Source organism: Lissotriton vulgaris, chromosome 2_1, assembly GCF_964263255.1.
Source record: "Lissotriton vulgaris chromosome 2_1, aLisVul1.2, whole genome shotgun sequence".
Lineage (NCBI taxonomy): Eukaryota > Metazoa > Chordata > Amphibia > Caudata > Salamandridae > Lissotriton > Lissotriton vulgaris.
The window spans coordinates 258,142,028-258,156,747 of record NC_141687.1 but is presented as its reverse complement, the minus strand read 5'-3'; the positions used below and the strand labels follow the sequence as shown (position 1 = coordinate 258,156,747).

The 14,720-nt window shown below is 50.2% G+C and overlaps 1 protein-coding gene across 2 annotated transcripts in view; it reads left to right on the top strand.

The window, feature by feature from the left end:
- The first annotated feature begins 5,585 nt into the window (after positions 1 to 5,585).
- LHX1 (LIM homeobox 1) overlaps positions 5,586 to 14,720 on the top strand; it is a 28,879-nt gene continuing 19,744 nt past the window's right edge. Inside the window, exons 1-3 of one of the 2 annotated variants that reach the window (XM_086954900.1) lie at positions 5,586 to 6,790; positions 10,730 to 10,956; positions 13,365 to 13,639. In XM_086954900.1, coding sequence (XP_086811026.1) covers positions 6,621 to 6,790; positions 10,730 to 10,956; positions 13,365 to 13,639 — 672 coding nt within the window. In that variant the 5' untranslated portion in view covers positions 5,586 to 6,620. Of the gene's footprint in view, positions 6,791 to 10,729; positions 10,969 to 13,364; positions 13,640 to 14,720 lie in introns of both variants that reach the window. The other variant, XM_086954899.1, reaches the window with a different exon arrangement.

Genomic DNA, 14,720 nt, shown 5'->3' with positions numbered 1-14,720 from the left:
ATGCCCAGCCCTAGTCTCTCCCACTAGGACGATATATGTTCACCCCTGGTGTTTCACACCCACGAGGACGATATTTGCCCAGCCGTGGTGTGTCACACCCATGAGGACGATATATGCCCAGCCCTGGTGTGTCACACCCATGAGGACGATATATGCCCAGCCGTGGTGTGTCACACCGATGAGGATGATATATGCCCAGCCGTGGTGTGTCACACCCATGAGGACGATATATGCCCAGCCCTGGTGTGTCACGCCCATGAGGACGATATATGCCCAGCCATGGTGTGTCACACCGATGAGGATGATATATGCCCAGCCGTGGTGTGTCACACCCATGAGGACGATATATGCCCAGCCCTGGTGTTTCACACCCACGAGGACGATATTTGCCCAGCCGTGGTGTGTCACACCCATGAGGACGATATATGCCCAGCCCTGATGTGTCACGCCCATGAGGACGATATATTCCCAGCCGTGGTGTGTCACACCCATGAGGACGATATATGCCCAGCCCTGGTGTGTCACACCCATGAGGACGATATATGCCCAGCCGTGGTGTGTCACACCCATGAGGACGATATATGCCCAGCCCTGGTGTGCCACGCCCATGAGGACGATATATGCCTAGCCCTGGTGTGTCACGCCCATGAGGACAATATATGCCCAGCCCTGATGTGTCACACCCATGAGGACGATATATGCCCAGCTCTGGTGTGTCACACCCATGAGGACGATATATGCTTAGCCCTGGTGTGTCACACCCATGAGGACGATATATGTCCTGCCCTGGTGTGTCACGCCCAGGAGGAAGATATATGTCCAGCCCTGGTGTGTCACACCCATTGAGGACGATATATGCCCAGCCCTGGTGTGTCACACCCACGAGGGTGATATATGCCCAGCCCTGGTGTGTCACACCCACGAGGGTGATATATGCCCAGCCCTGGTGTGTCACACCCACGAGGGTGATATATGCCCAGCCCTGGTGCGTCACACCCACGAGGACGATATATGCCCAGCCCTAGTCTCTTCCACTAGGACGATATATGCCCAGCCCTGGTGTGTCACACCCACGAGGATGATATATGCCCAGCCCAGGTGTGTCACACCCATGAGGATGATATATGTCCAGCCCTGGTGTGCCACACCCATGAGGCGATATATGCCTAGCCCTAGTCTCTCCCACTAGGACGATATAGGCCCAGCCCTGGTGTGTCACACCCATGAGGATGATATATGCTCAGCCCTGGTGTGTCACACCCATGAGGATGATATATGCTCAGCCCTGGTGTGTCACGCCTATGAGGATGATATATGCTCAGCCCTGGTGTGTCACGCCTACGAGGACGATATATGCTCAGCCCTGGTGTGACACATCCATGAGGACGATATATGCCCAGCCCTGGTGTGTCACACCGATGAGGACGATATATGCTCAGCCCTGGTGTGTCACACCCATGAGGACGATATATGCCCAGCCGTGGTGTGTCACACCCATGAGGACGATATATGCCCAGCCCTGGTGTGTCACGCCTACGAGGACGATGTATGTCCGTCCCTGGTGTGTCACGCCTACAAGGACGATATATGTTCACCCCTGGTGTGTCACACCCACGAGGGCGATATATGCCTAGCCCTGGTGTGTCACACCCACGAGGGCGAAATATGCCCAGCCCTGGTGTGGGACACCCACGAGGACGATATATGCCCAGGGTGCGTCACGCCCAATTGGACAATATTTGCCCAGCCCTGGTGTGTCAAGCCCATTAGGACGATATTTGCCCAGCAGTACGTCACCCCCAGGAGCACGTTATATCCACCCCTCACCGTGTTCACGCCCTGAAGGGGACGGGTCGGCCCCTTTAGCAGATTTCCGATGGTGATGGATTGAAACTGAACCGCCCCAAGGCAGGCAGGGGCGCCCCCGTCTTTATTCGCATTATCTCCAGGGAGGCGGCGGATGTACAGACGGCCCGAGTCCTGCTTTCTGAAAGGAAATGGTTAATAAACACTTCCATTTGTCTATTTTCGTTTGGAATGATACTTTCCAAAAGCTCCAGCTACGGCAAATAATCTGCAACTCCAAAACATAACGATATTTGGAAATATTAAGAAAAATGACATGAGTAATATGGTGTTGGTAAAATTAAATTCATGTGTTAAACCCGCTGGTGCCTGGGTCCCTATGACAGCCAAGTCATTCGAGCTGCTATTAGCAGAGCACGTTTTTACGCTAGCTGGCTATGTGGAGTTATTTATTGTACTGTAATTGCATCAGTAGAGCGCTTACTACCCTAACGAGGCGCTAAATAATTTAGCTGCTCCGGAACACACGGTTAGTGGTTAATCCAGTGGTTTTAGTTAGGTTAGTTTTGTGCTTTCAAGGAAACCATTGTAGTATCCACGTGTTACACACGTAAGCGATTTATCCCATCTGACTTCGCAAACCGATTTCATTTGTTATTTCTAGTGTTTTGCGATTGCAATGCTTCCTCGGAGGTAGTACGCGCTATATAAATGACTCCGTGTTCTGATGCGGTGGCGGAGAGTGGAGGGGGGTCAAGGCGCGGGGAGGCGTGTCCCAAGCCTTTGAACACCACCTCCCGCCTGGAAGTGGTTCTGATGCAAATGTGTAGATAACTTCACCACCTAGGTTATTGAATTACCAATCAGCACCTCAGTCGCAAGCACCCGCCCCAGACAGTCAACAGTGTGTACTGTGTATGCACAGATGCATTTGTGGATTGGTTCGGCATCGCCCCCTCCTTTTCTGAAGGGTGAACTTCCAGACCACAAGCGTCAACTAGACTCGCAGGCTTGTGTTAGGGCGCCCTTTAACAGGGCAGGGGGAGACCCTTTCACACAGTCGGGTGTGTCCCTCCGCTTGGAAATGCACGAGGACTACAAACCCCAGAACACACTCTGCTGCCAGGTAGAAGCACGTGCCCATGCGTGTGGGGCACTGAAGTGGCCCCTTCTGGAGGGAAATGGAGCCCCTTCGGAGACCGTGAGAGTGATGTAAGAGGGAAGAAATGAAGTGATTACACTCTCATGGCTCCCAGTGCAAAACGCACTTCCTCTAGTTGCTAGACAGCAAAACATAGTAAGGATTTTGACATGCACAGTAAGGATGTTTTGGTTTATGGCTTGGAAACTTCTGGAGTACGATAACAATCAGAGGATTCAACCAAATACAGAATGACGTAACCGAGATGGGAGATTAAAGCGCCTAAGGATTAGGAGCAGGACGAAAGTAGGTATGTTGTTGGCGCTGTATAAAGGGCGCTATTCGATTAGTGGGAAGGACGGCGCATGGGCCTCAAGCTGGAACCCGATTTGTGCACGGTTCTACGGATGCCTCTCTGTCTCTCCCATGCCTGCAAGGATGTCAGCCCTCAATAGGGGTCCCCGTGATGTAAACTGAGGGCCTCTCTGTGCATGGCCTCGCACTCTGTGCATCGGTGTGTCCGCTCGACAGCGGTCAGCCATTCTCCGGCCTGGCCTTCGTGAAAAACGCGTTCCCCTGGGGATGAATCCTGCCCCGCCTGGGGTACCGCCGGGGGCTGCCCATCGGCAGAATTCGTTTAACAGAAATCAGCTACCAACTGAGTCCAATCCGTGGGATCATCTTCGCCGACCACTCGGGCAGTTTCAAAGATTATTTAAAAACACAACGTTGTTGTCAATGATCGCTTGGCGCATTGCTAGACGCGCATACTGTAGCGTCGTTAACTGTGACACACTCATCCCCACCTGGACATCCGACGCTAAAAGTTCCCAATGTCCAAAGGTTTGACGTTCCATATTTAAAAAGAAATATTCTCTGCCTCTCCTCTCTCATGTCGTCTTTCTACATTGATGCATTATACATTTTTGATACCACTTCATTTTGTGCAAAAGAAGCACACCGCGTAATAACGGTGTGTGTGCACGTGTATATTACGTTTGGTGTTTTTATAGCATGCACAAAATGCAATGCAATGGTATAAATACTTATATTTCTCATGGACCTGTGAAGTATCAGAACTTTTTCACTGTATTCACTGTTCCCTGTTAAAATGGGTTTATCATCTTAATGCATACTCACAAACCAGACTGCAGTGTGCAGCTTGGAGAATCAAAATATGCAGAAAGCTAACTCAAGTATGCGGTAATAAGCACAAGGGGGAAGAGAGCATTTGTGTGACATTTTGTAAATTATGTGGCAAATGTGGTCAGACCATCAATATGCAGGAAGTGGTTCAGCCACCGAATCGCATAAATCTGTTGGTCCTGACCATTCTTTTATCAAACGTGAAATCATGATAGGTAAACGTAAAAAACATTTTAATTCAAACCAAAGACCATTGTTAGCTGCACATTGAAGAAATCGACCTTTTCATGCTAATTACCCCAAAATAAACAAGTCATTAAAAAAATGTACCATGTGTAATATCGTCCTTTTTTGCCATCTCTGGGTTCTAGGGATATTTAGAAATTACATCATAGAACCCCTCGATGCCAATATTGGACCTTATTTCATAATTACTTGTTATATATCAATGAGCCTGTGTGTATGTGTTTTGGATCACCATAATACATATGTATGTGTGTGGGCGTGTTCATCACTTACATGTGTGTGTATTTATATGTTTGTACTAATTTAGATTGATACATTAAGGGATGGATAGAGTGGATACATATATAATATATATTATTGGATCATGTAACTTTGTATAGTACCACTGTTGTAATAATATAATATATAATGTATAATATCGGATCATGTGACTATATATAGTACCACATCTGAGATATGTATTGATTTCTTTAACACAGGCTATGAAACATGGGCACTCAGATAATACAAGCATATTTATATTAGTGTACATTCATATAAATGTATGTAATATCAATGTATATACATACAGGTAATTGCAGTGATTTTGTATGTATCTTATAGATGTATTTATTGCCGTATTTACAACGCGATAAATAGTAGAGTGTTATTGTAAACGTGTGTCTACCTCAGTGCAGTGTCACCGCGTGACTGTTTTTCTTATCCATGAATGTAAACGTGTATATAAATGGGCTAGGTATCCGTCGTGTCGCTGGCTGCTCTGTTTATTTCACGCACGGGTGTGCCCTGTCAATGCATACAGTCTGTGTGCACTATGTGTGATGCCTCACTGCAGTGCATAAATACGCAGCCCTGCCCTTACACACAATAGCACACACCAGCTTGCGCGCAATCCTATACTCGCAATTGCACATGCTCTACTCTTAGCCCAAGTTCCACGGCGTCTGCCCGGCCGGGCACCTATAGAAGGAAATGTCACATATGTGTATACATACCGCCGGCTCCCTGGCTGCGTGGGTAGTATCCACCTCCCTCCGAGACATGTTTCACTCTGGCGGCCGGTGCACATTAGCTAAGCACTGACAGCGGCCCTCGCCCTCCATTCTGCAAGGCAGCGGCACTCTGCTGCCAGCGGCCCAGGGAGGGTGCTTAATGGGTGCAGGGGCCGCCGCTGATTGGCTGGCGCGGACGCCGACGTCACGGCGCTGTGCATAAGGCTAGGGCTGGAGCTGGCCTGGACCAGGCAGAGCATCCTCGAGCTGCAGCGGAGGCGGAGAAAGACAGGCAGGAAGAGCGGCAGCGCACCCGGGCCTGAGCAGGAGCGCGAGTGGGAGGAGCGCCCGGGGCATCGCGGGGACAGTCAGGCTCCGGTCACACTCAGTCTGAGGCCTCCAGGGGGAGAACCGGGCTCGTATCCACCGCTCTGCAGAGGGGGAGCCGGGCTCGAGCCCCCATCATCCCAATGCCTCTGAGCTCGCCGACGGGGGAGCCCTCTCCGCCCCAGTGAGACTGAGATCTATGCTGTCAGGGGAGAACCGGGCTCGTAACCCACCACCCAAAGACTGAGATCTGCACACGGACAACGCTGCGCTGCCACGGGAGAACCGGGCTCGTGGGTCCCGCAGGAGCAGAGCCAGGCATTGACCTCACATGCCCAGAGTCTGAGTTCTGTGGGGGACACAGGCCAGGGCAAACCCCCACCCACGGAGATCAGAACCTGCCCCACATCTTGACACGCCTTTCCCAAGAGCTACCTGTGCACACTGTAGTGGGGCAGGCGCATTCCACCCCGTTTCCTGCTGTGGTAGGCACCTACCTTCAAGGCACTAAAGAAAGGAAAACAAGGAATTATCAGAAAGCTACACTGCTGGCAACCCTAACCAGTCGAAGCCCCTCCAAGAGTGATGTCTGCAGGTTAGAACCCCAACCCAAAGCTCTATTTTTGTTGTGTTTATTTGTTCATTTTTCACATTTTTGTATTGTTAGCGCGGTTTTGCTTTTCTGGACGCTGATGCACTTTGACTACTGACTCCGTCCGCTACCTCAGACCCGAGAACAAGGCATGCCTTCTGTGGTTTAAGACGCATTGGCTTCTGTTTCTTTGCTGCTTCCTGTTGTGGTGGCCCCGCCGCTTTGGGGCAGTCTGCCTGCCACTGGACACATCTGAGAAGATTCGTGTGCTCTCCCTCATCAGGCCGGATCAGTTGTGCATGTCCTCCGTCCGCGCCTGACCGCTGGGGAGAGGACTACAAGGAGCCCCCAAACATCTCCTCCAAAGACAATGGTGCACTGCGCGGCGTGCGAGCGGCCCATCCTGGACCGCTTCCTGCTGAACGTGCTGGACAGGGCTTGGCACGTGAAGTGTGTGCAGTGCTGCGAGTGCCAGTGCAACCTGACCGAGAAGTGCTTCTCCCGCGAGGGCAAGCTCTACTGCAAGAACGACTTCTTCCGGTGAGTGCGGGGCTGACGGCGGGCTGTCTGCCGCTCCGTCCATGCTTCTTTCTGTCGGTCTGTCTGCTGCTCCGTCCTTACTTCACTCTCTCTGTCCTCTGCTCCAGACACCCGTCCGTCTGTCTGTTTATCTATCTGTATCAGCTGCTCCGCCCATCTGTCCTTGTCTGTCTGTCTGCTTCTCCATCCCGCATCGGTCACCTACCTCCCTACGTCTCTGCCTTTATCCCGCTACTTTCGGCCTCCATGCACACACCCATCCTTTCCTATATCTCCCTCTCTCTGTACACAAGTCCGTTCTTGCAGCCATCCATATGCATGTCACCTGTATGGCTGTCTATCCTTATATATCTATATGTATGTCGGTCCATTTCCCTGTACGTCTGTTTATCTATCCCTCCGTTCATCTAGCTATCGGCCCGGTATGTATGTCCGTCTATAGATAGATCCGTTCTTCCATTCATCTTTCCTATATCTGCCTCTGTCTGTATGTCTGTGTCTATCTTTATGTTGGTCTACTCAGCCACCTACAAATCCTTCCTTCTATTTATCTGTAGCTGTGTGTCCAGGCTGAGAAATGGAAGGAGATATATATATATATGTATATGTCTGTATATATAGTGTATGTGTAATATTTCTACTATACATATATAGTGTACGTATATACAAACACGCACATATATATCCTTACAAGTGCTTCTCTGTCAGTCCTTTTATCCGTTATTCTGTCTGTCTCTGTATCGGTCTCTTTGGTTGCCGGTTACCCCTGCCTGTCTGTCTTTCCTCCCTCAGTCCGTACCCTCCTCTCCCTGTCTCTCTCCTTTGTAGTTACAGATATGTACAAACAGGGGATATTCATCTGTATCTGCAACTATATAGACCCGTCCGTATGTGGAGCGCATGTATCCGGTACATATGCTTTCACACGAATTGAGATGCATGTCTACAGACACAGCCGAACGCGCCGGTTAGAGTGTGCATCTATCTGGCTTAGACATTGGAATCTGAAAGTACTCATGTGGCTGTAAGTGTGTGATGTGTGCATGAGTGTGGAGCTCGACTGGATGTGTGCGTCTGAGAGGGAGTGTGTGTGTGTGTGTAATAGCTAGGCCTGTTTGTGTTTGCAACCCACCTTGTGTATGTTATGCACGTGTCTGGGCGCCCAGGCCTGCGTGTGAGCATCTGAACGCGTGAATATGCTTGTCTGCCTCTTGTATAAACTCAAGCGCACACCCACCCCCAGAGGGACTGCTATCTCCACAGACGCACGGGCCTTATCTCCCGGGCCAGTGCCACCGTGGTGCTCCTGTGCCCGGCCCAGGGGTCGGCTCCCCGGCCCTCCGCCTCTGCTTCACAAGCCGGAGGGCAGAGGGCCCGACCCGGACTGTAAACAGAGGCATGTTTACATTCCCGGTAAAAGGCGCAATCACGTACTTCTGCGAGGAGGACTGTGGAAATGTTTTCATCTGTTCCCTCTGGGTTTTCCGTGGTGCTGAACGTGTTGCTGTGCGGCCACTTGAGAGCGCATCCTCCGCCGGAAGCCTGTGCACGGCGGTAGCTCAGAGGCGGCTCGGGCCGAGTGGAGGCCCCGAAATAGGAGGGACGGGTGGTATTAGCTGTGGGCACCCGCTGCCGCCCATGGGTTCCATGCTGGTGGGTGGACATAGCAACAAACACGGCCCAGCGTTGGTCTTGTGATCCTGTACGTGTTATAAACACGGTCTCGGAACTCGGCATTGCAAAATGATATGCCATACAAACAACTTTCTTCATGTGTTCTGTATTTCAGACACCTGAGAAATAGCTGCACACCCTCCGGGACTTAATTCCCAGATTTTAAAAAACAGAAATAGAGCAACGACACATAGCAAATGACCTTTTAATGATGGCGCTGGGGGGGGGGGGGGCTCTATGATCATTTGATGGATTCCACAGACGCCCCTGCTAGATTAGGCCCCTCTCCAGGTCATCTTTCCAGGAACGGACCTCGGGGAGCCGCTCAGCACTTTGTCTCTGACTTTTGGTTAATGTAGGGGCTTGTGAATGTTTTATTGTGAAGGTGGGTGACATGCAAAGAGATTAGGTGTCTGGGATTCGACTCCGAGCACGTTTGTGCGGCGTGACCAGAGTACGTATACAATGTTTTTTAATGTAGGCGCTACGTCTTGAAAGTATTGGTGGGTGACACATTAAGGGTACGCTGACTTTTCTTAGGGAGTTGCCACCCATTAGCCACGTGCGGGAGGCGCACACGATTGTACACGAGTGGCTGGCTCCATCTGGTGTGTCGGAGGAGTTGCATATATCCTGTGTATTCCGTCCTACGCACACAATGGGGCCGACACTTGTGCTCGGTGGGGCGGTGCCTGACATCTGCCCGCCGTGACGGCCAGCTGTGATTTTTAGGAAATATGCGATAACGGGATTTGAATAAAACCAGTGTTTGAGCAGGAAGCGGCGGACAGTTTACTGTAGACGCGCAATCCACATCTCACAGACACTAAACACGAGCGTTCTCCGTGCTAGTGAGGCCGTGAGTGTTGTGTGCTGTGCGCACCCATCACACTAGTGGGTCAAGGCAGTCGCAGCGCGGTGTGACTTGCGCAGACAAATTGGAATGTAACTTATAGCAGGATTCCTTTATTTCGAGATACGACCTGTTCGTGTTACCCGGTGCTGCTTGTTGAAAAGCACACAGACATTCTTGGTTTACAGTTCGCGTCAGTGGAACTGAGAACGTGGAAACAAACTTGCTTTCGTTTTTATTGGTTTGTTTATTTTGGACGCTGATGCATCTGATTCCGCTTCTTTGATTTCTTGGGGAGACACGACTGGAGGCAATAAATATTCAGTTGTCTGTCGATTTATCCCGATTTTTGGAATTGATTTACAATGCCCCGGGTTGCAGTCTCAATATAGGTTAGATGCGCGGCGGCTATTTGTTGGGGATACTACAGAAAGCACAATGGTTTAATGTCACGGACGTGTGTGCTCAGTGGGCAGCTGTGTAAATGCACGTGTCGGGTGGTGCGTGAGTCTGCGTCTGCGTGTGGGATGTGTACGCATGTGCGACGTTCAGGCACCAAACACTCTGTATATGGCTGCGTGAGTGAAAGTACACACATACACACCTCTCGATGAGGCCTGAAGGCTGCAAACACGACAGAAAGAACAGTGGGCGTGTGTGTTCTAGGAAACAAGGATTGCTGTTAATCGGACGCATACCATTATTTGTATCTACCCTTTTGCCTTCAGTCGTTTATCTCCGATAGACGTAGTTGTAAATTGCATAAGCCACCCCATAGGAATCCGCTTCTCCCCTGAGCCCAGCACAGTGAAAAAGGGGGAAAACTCGAACACGACGCAAACTTTGCCTGTCTCTGCGACCACTCTGTTTGTGCTGTTTTGTTAAATGCATTCTTTATTAATATAGAGCAAATGTGTCTCTTTTATTAAAGGGAAAGACGTGGTTAATTGTGTTTTTTGGTCGATTAAAATGCGACATTGTTTCCTACCATATTACCACGGCCTCCATAGTGCCAGCCACAAAATACATTCTATCTTGGCGCTATTTAAATCTCTAGCGTTTTTATTGCGCCGCTTAATTACATAGATGTACACGGCTGCCGGGGTAGGGGTGAAAACCCCGGTAGGTGTCAGCCCCCCTTGAAGGATGCCCTGTATGGAATGATCTCCCGATGCATCCAACAAGCCTGCGACCACCGTCAAATAAAGGGCGGCGCGGAATCCCTGCTGTGGGCGGCTGCTCTAGGCATCACTGGGCGTCAGGTGGATGGTGGGCTCTGGGGTGGCCGCGAGGCACTAGAATATACACCTGATAATAAGCATACGTAAAGGGATCAGAGATTTAAGCCAGGGTATTAATGAGCAGAATGTCCAAATTTATAGCGTCACTTCCTGTCTCTCTCCCTGTGGCAGGCGGTTCGGGACCAAGTGTGCGGGCTGCGCCCAGGGCATCTCCCCGAGCGACCTGGTGAGGAGAGCGAGGAGCAAGGTGTTCCACCTGAACTGTTTCACCTGCATGATGTGCCACAAGCAGCTGTCGACGGGCGAGGAGCTATACATCATCGACGAGAACAAGTTCGTGTGCAAGGAGGACTACCTGAGCACCAACGGCGTGGCGAAGGAGGCCGGCCTGCTGTCAGGTAAATCCCCAGGTAAAGGAGAGCGATTTATATGCATCACGTGCGAACTGTCACCTCCCTCAGTGTGAGGACACACATCAGCGTGACACAAACACACACACACACACTTAAATATATACTACCTGGGCACCAAAGACGTGGCGAAAGAGGCCGGCCTGCTATCTGGTAAATCTCCAGGTAAAGGAGAGCGATTTATATGCATCACGTGCGAACTGTCACCTCCCACAGTGTGAGGACACACATCAGCGTGACACAAACACACACACACACACTTAAATATATACTACCTGGGCACCAAAGACGTGGCGAAAGAGGCCGGCCTGCTATCTGGTAAATCTCCAGGTAAAGGAGAGCGGTTTATATGCATCACGTGCGAGCTGTCACCTCCCGCAGTGTGAGGACACACATCAGTGTGACGTACACACACTTAAATATACACTACCTGAGCACCAACGGCGTGGCCAAAGAGGCCGGCCCTCTGTCAGGTAAATCTCCAGGTAAAGGAGAGCGGTTTATATGCATCACGTGCGAGCTGCCACCTCCCTCAGTGTGAGGACACACATCAGCGTGACACACACACACTTAAATAGAGACTCCCTGAGCACCACGGCGCAGGCACCGAGACCGGTTGGTAAACTGCGAAGTAAAGGAAAGCGATTTATGTTCAAGGTACGAGTGCCAAGGTGGCCTGCCGGTGCTCGCTTTAATCTCTGGGAAAAGAACAGCGATGTATGTGCGCATTCTCCGATATAGTAGCTCACCAGTATGTAAGGACACGCACATGAACGTATGGACTACCTAAGCAGCAGCGGCGCAGCACAGTAGACCCGCCTGCTCTCGGTAAACCCCGAGTGAAGAAGAGACATGTATGCGGGCCTTTACCGGAGAGCCCTTGAGGCCGTCACCTCACCAGACAGTGAGTACAGTACCCAAGGCTTGCACCCAAAGCTGCCTGCCCTCGCTGACGCGCTGAGGTAAAGAACAGCGATGTATGCGGCCCTTTTCCGAGGGTGGGACGTCGCCTTACCAGACCAATGTGAATAAAAGAGCGCTGTCCCCGAAAGGCTGATGACGCGCGCCCAGCCAAACTCCGCGCACGAAAGAGCGGTTTATGTGAGCTACTGCCGGAGAGGGGGCTCACATTGTGACATCCGGAGCTGCTCCATCGCGCTCAAAATCACAGTCAAATACAGCGATTTCAATCTACCAGGGGCTGGCACATTATTGGAGCGTGAGAATGTAAATGCCAATGAATAGTTGTCATCTGAACCCAGCGTCGCAGCCAGCTGTAACGTTAGCAGCGTATGCGTGTGGCTCAGTGTCGGGGGGCCCCTGCTGTACACTTGGGATTGTAGTACAAGCTTTCAGGGAAGATCCGAGGGTGGGGCAGCAGTAATTAAAGCGCCTCCACCCTTCCTCATCAACCTCCTTCTCTGCCCATCGCTTCCCCAGCTCCTTACACACAAAATTGCAGAGCGCTCTATAATCTGTTAAACGCGCTCCTGAAAAAAGTGTTAACTCGCCAGTGGTATTGGAATGGCCTGTTGTGAAATACACTTTGGATGGAGTAGGAGGCACATAAATCCGATTGAAAAATAAAGTCCAATGTTTCAGTTGATTGGTATTCGAAACACGATTTGGAAAGGAGGCAAGATGCTTATAAACGAATTTAAAAGCTACCGAAACAACCCGGATTTTTGTAAATATGTATTTTGGAATGAGAAGGCGCATCTAGGCAAACTAAAAGTCCATAAAATGCTGTTTAAAGTAAATGCATATTTTGGTGGGGGAATTAGCACCCTTTAGAAAGCTAAAAAAATCAAACTATGCGGTTTAAAATAAATACATTTTTGTGGGAGCTAAAACAATCTAGAAGAATTAAAAAGTTAGTAAAGCGGCTTGTAAATTCACAGCAGACTGTAATTTATATTCGGATCATTCATCCAAGAATTGTAACATTAAATACATATATTGGTTAGCGGCGGCAAACATAGGCGAAGTGTATCGAAAATATTAATATGAACATGATTTTAAGTTGTTAGGGCTCTGCTTGGGATTAACAATTCAACAACAGAATGCGTTTTGACGTCAAGGGCCTGTGCCGGATTAGGAGAAGTCACTTTAAAGGTGAAAAGGGGGGGGGTTGATGTTCAAAGCACTGTTACTACAGTTTATTTATGAAAACGCTACATCTAAACCTTACCCCATGGAAGCGCTATCGGGAAATGTTGAATGAAAACGCTCGAACTAGAAAGGCAGTTGTTAAAGTTATTGATGAGTTACTAAATTAATGAATAAAGCGGCTTCCCGTGATTGAGGAGGGAGGGGTAGTGACTGGGTGGTTGTGAAGTATGTGTGCCCCCACTCCCACCCCCGACCTCGCTGATGCGTCTTGTCTTTCTTGACAGTGACAGGCAGTGACCCTAGTTTGTCTCCTGACTCCCAAGACCCGTCTCTGGATGACGCCAAGGACTCGGAGAGCGCCAACATCTCGGACAAAGAGACCGGAAGCAACGAGAACGACGACCAGAACCTGGGGGCCAAGCGGCGGGGGCCCCGCACCACCATCAAGGCCAAGCAGTTGGAGACCCTCAAGGCTGCCTTTGCGGCCACCCCCAAACCCACACGGCACATCCGGGAGCAGCTGGCGCAGGAGACCGGCCTCAACATGAGGGTCATACAGGTGAGGGAGCGGCGCCGAGCTTCTAAGCGCTGTAATTATGCAACTGTGGCGCGCTTTTCTGCTGAGCGGCTGGGTCGAGACTTCGCAACACTTTTACTATAGAACGTTGCACCTATGTTACAATGTTTATACAGATCAGCATTGTGGGTGGAGCGTGCGTGGTTTCCTCTGAATGTAACATAACGGGGTGTATACAGATTGACAAGATTAGAAAGAGAGATATAGCGCCGTATACGGTGCTACTGGATGTCTAGGCGCTTTTACCTCAGACAACTGCGGATGGGAATGTTAGCAAGCGGGCTATACAATGCAGTGTTATTGAAGACCTTCTAAGCACTTCACCTTACAGAAACGGTGGCACTATATGGTTCACAAGCGAGTTATACAGATTGCCATTATGGAGCGGTATATGGTCCGTTGTGAAATGAAGCTTGGCTGAGCAGGCCCGCTGTATCTCACCATGACTAAAGCAACCAATAACCTGCAGGTTGTTGTCAAAGATAAAGCGGTCTATAGCGGTTGATACGCGGACACCCTCGCTTCGGGGCTCACTGGTGCTCCGCAGTCACAGCTAAAGTCTGCGTGTGCACCACTGGCACTAGTGTTAGAGCACGGAGTGCGCTGCCTTTATCGCCACGGCTATTCCATCATGGACCCGCTCGAGAGGTGGAGAAGTCCGGACTAATGATATGTATGGTCGTCTTTTTACCAGCGAGGGAGCTCAGTGGGTTAATGCTCCCGGCGACGAGTGGTCAGGAGTCCGGTAAAGCCCACTCACCTTGTCATTCTCGAGATAGTGATGCACTGAATACAATTTAAGTTGGCAACTTTCACACCTGTGAATTACAGCACTTAGAAAGGACTGCACTGACATGAAGCTCTATAAAAGTGATTGTCTGAGGGCTGACTGTAGATCATTTTGCACTATTAAACAGCCCATATATCAGACTAAATGCGAGATATTAGAATAATGCGAATTATTATCAGTGTTGGCTAAAGCTGGACTCCCCGCTTCTAAGCGCTCACGGGCATTAGCCGACTCAAAGTGAGAATAATGTGAAAGGGCTGTTAATACCGCAGA